The sequence below is a fragment of the Sinocyclocheilus rhinocerous genome, unplaced genomic scaffold (genome assembly GCF_001515625.1).
Source record: "Sinocyclocheilus rhinocerous isolate Xijiao unplaced genomic scaffold, SAMN03320098_v1.1 scaffold42, whole genome shotgun sequence".
In the NCBI taxonomy this organism is placed as follows: domain Eukaryota; kingdom Metazoa; phylum Chordata; class Actinopteri; order Cypriniformes; family Cyprinidae; genus Sinocyclocheilus; species Sinocyclocheilus rhinocerous.
In genome coordinates, this window is record NW_015627390.1 from 610,664 (window position 1) to 613,942 (window position 3,279).

Here is a 3,279-nt window from a genome sequence, read left to right on the forward strand (position 1 = left end):
AGGACATTTACAAAATATCTTCATGGAACATGATCTTTACTTAATATCCTAATGATTTTTGGCATAAAAGAGAAATGTATAATTTTGACTCATACAATGTATTGTTGGCTATTGCTACAAATATACCCCAGCGACTTAACACTGCTTTTGTGCTCCAGGGTCACATATCTTAAATCATTTTACTTGTACAGTAAATGCATCTTGATTCAAAAATGTTTAGATATTTATACTAGAAAACAAGACAAAAATACTAAGTAAGAAAATCAGTTTTTGCAGTGCACTGGTTTCGTCCATCAAACACAAGCGCACTTTCTAGCCGAATGCTTCTTCAGAGTATGGTATTCCAAGCTGTCGTCCAAAAACGAGACGTCGTCGTCGAACACGACAGGCCGACAGCAAGTCCGAGACGGCGTTTCCTTGTCCAGCTTCTTGTTGTGGGTGAGGTTGTTGAGGATCTTGTCGTAGTTGGTCTCGGCGTCGAAACACGGGCCGCTGCAGTAGCGGAAGATCAGCTCCTCTTTGGTCCTGTAACCCAAACCCAGGTCTGTGACGTTGAGGTGGATCTCTTTCAGCAGACACCCACGCCCTTGACCTTTGACCCGGTCATCTCGGCTGTCCTCACGGCCTCGTCCGCGACCCCTCTTCCGGTCTCCTCGTCCCCGGCTGCTCCTCTCGGTGTGTGTTGCTCCTCTCTGGCGGCCCCTGTCCCGCTTGGTTTGCGAATCTACGTCGGAGGATCTGCGCAGTCGGCCGATGGTGGCTTGGATGAAGTCCATCACGCTCTCGAACTGCTCCGGGTAAAAGCCGTTCACGTCATCTTCAAGAGACAGAACAAAACACGTCAGCTGTGTGGTTTACTCTGCAAAACATGATTCTCTTACTTAGTATTTTTGACTTGTTTTTTCTAGTATACATATCTAAACATTCTAGAATCAAGATGCATTTAACTGTACAAGTCAAATGATTTAAGATATTAAATTATCAACATGTTTTTGCTTAAATCAAGCAAAAATATCTGCCAGTGGGGTAAGACAAATAATCTTAATTCAAAGGCTAAACAAGATTATTTTTCTTGCCCTATTGGCAGATATTTTTGCTTGTTTTAAGGAAAAACTAACAAAATTTTGATATTTTTTTTACAGAAAACAAGCCATAATATCTTGAGTCATTTTACTTGCACAGTAAATGCATCTTGATTCAAGATGAAACGAGACAAAAATGTCACTGCAAAAATTGCAGTGTAATTAATGATGCAATGTGACAGTTCTTCGGTTTTGCATTTGCAGTGTGTGCATTTATGATGTTTTGTTTTTGGATAAAAGCATCTGCTAAATGATTAAACTAAATTTAATTTTAAATCATGCAAAAACTGTTTTTACATTGTAGATGATGTAAGCTCAACAATTTGTATTATTGGAAAATGTAATATGAATTAGTGATATTATCGTTAACTAAAACTATTCAAAACATTTATGTTAATTGAAATAAAATAAATGCTAATTGAAATAATGAATACTTAAAAAAACTTTCAGGCATACTTTTAGTAAATATTTCAGTTTTGTGTTGGAAGGCAACATTTATAATTTTATTAAACTGAAATAAAAACCAATAACAATTGTTAAAAAAAAATAAATAAATAAAATTTAACAGACATTAAAAACTAATATAAATGGCAAAAACAACAAAATTACTAAAACTGAAAATAATAAAAACTACATAGACATAAACTAATAAAAATGACAAAAACACAACATTGGTAAAATTACTAAAACTAAAATTGAAATATAAAAACAACAAAAACTAAATAGACATATGAAAAAAATAAAAATGACAAAAACACAAAACTAAAATGAAAAAATAATAAAAACCAAATAGGCAGTAATGAAAAATAATAAAAATGACAAAAACACAAAATGATTAAAACTGAAATAAATTAATAAAAACTATATAAATGTTTTAAAATAACAATAAAAATTACATACAACAAAATTACTAAAACTGAAATAAACAATAATAAAAACTAAATAGATTAAAAATTAATAAAGCCTACAAAAACACAACAAAATACTAAAACTAAATAAAAATAAATAGACATTTTAAAAAAACTAAAAGGAAACGATAAAACACAACAAAATTACTAAAACTGAAATAAAAAAATACTTAACAGATATACTTAAAAAATATAAAACCAACAAAAACACACAACAAAATTACGAACTTTGAAAAGAAAATGGAAAATTACAAAATAATAAATACTGAAATACTATATTAATGATAACACTGATGTGAATTTAAGTATAAATATGCTAATTTGATTAGTGACCTAGAATGTGAAATATTTTCATGTTTTAAACATTTTCTGTTTGTTTCCAGGTCCGCTCTGCAGATCCTCAGCGTGCTCTCAGACGCTTGGACTTCACTGTATATACGACATTGTTTATTTGTCACTATCGACCATCCCAAATAACGGCCCATGACTCACGGGACCTCGCACTGGACAGACTCTTCTCTTCTTATAGATCATGACATTGAGGTACAGCAGAAATACATCTGCTCAACCACAAACTCGAAACATGCACGCCGCCCTCATCTTAAACAAAAGCAAGCACGCGTTTGATCTGCGTGTAATGCATCATGATTTCATTACAGTCAGAACTCAACGTTCACTCTCCATTCAACCCAACAGACCCACTGTGTCACAGTTCTCGGAAAAGCCTTGCAACAATCGTGGTATATACATGCTGCTAATCTTGCTTGGACATTTTGTCCTCATTAAAAATGATTTAACTTGAAAGAAATGAATAGTACTTTTGGAAGTGTTTCATTTATTCCCACTTATAAGAGGTGAAGATGATAAAAGCTGAACATTACACACCCTCAGGCCATCCGAGATCAGGATGAGTTTGTATCTTCACCAGGTTTGTAGAAATGTAGCATTGCATCAGTGTCTCAGCAATGGATGCTCTGCAGTGAATGGGTGCCGTCAGAATGAGAGTCCAAACAGCTGATAAAAACATCACAATAATCCACAAGTTATCCACAGCACTCCAGTCCATCAGTTAACATCTGGAGAAGACAAAAGCTGAAACAAATCCAGCATTAAGACGCTTTTAACTAAAACACAAGTCCATAATCCATAATAATTCCTCCAGTGAAAAAGTGTTCTGGTCTGAATCAGGAGAGAAATCTGCACAGATCAAACACCGTTTAAACAGCTCTAAACAAATATGTGGCTAGATTTTGATGTGAGAGACAACAGCAGATGCACTTTTTCACTGG

The 3,279-nt window shown here is 34.2% G+C and overlaps 1 protein-coding gene across 1 annotated transcript in view; it reads right to left on the reverse strand.

Moving 5' to 3' along the window:
• Nucleotides 1-265: 265 nt before the first annotated feature.
• Nucleotides 266-3,279, reverse strand: part of LOC107727951 (glial cell line-derived neurotrophic factor) — a 10,504-nt gene continuing 7,490 nt past the window's right edge. Inside the window, exon 3 of the mRNA XM_016537995.1 lies at nt 266-817. Coding sequence (XP_016393481.1) covers nt 294-817 — 524 coding nt within the window. The 3' untranslated portion in view covers nt 266-293. The remainder of the gene's footprint in view (nt 818-3,279) is intronic.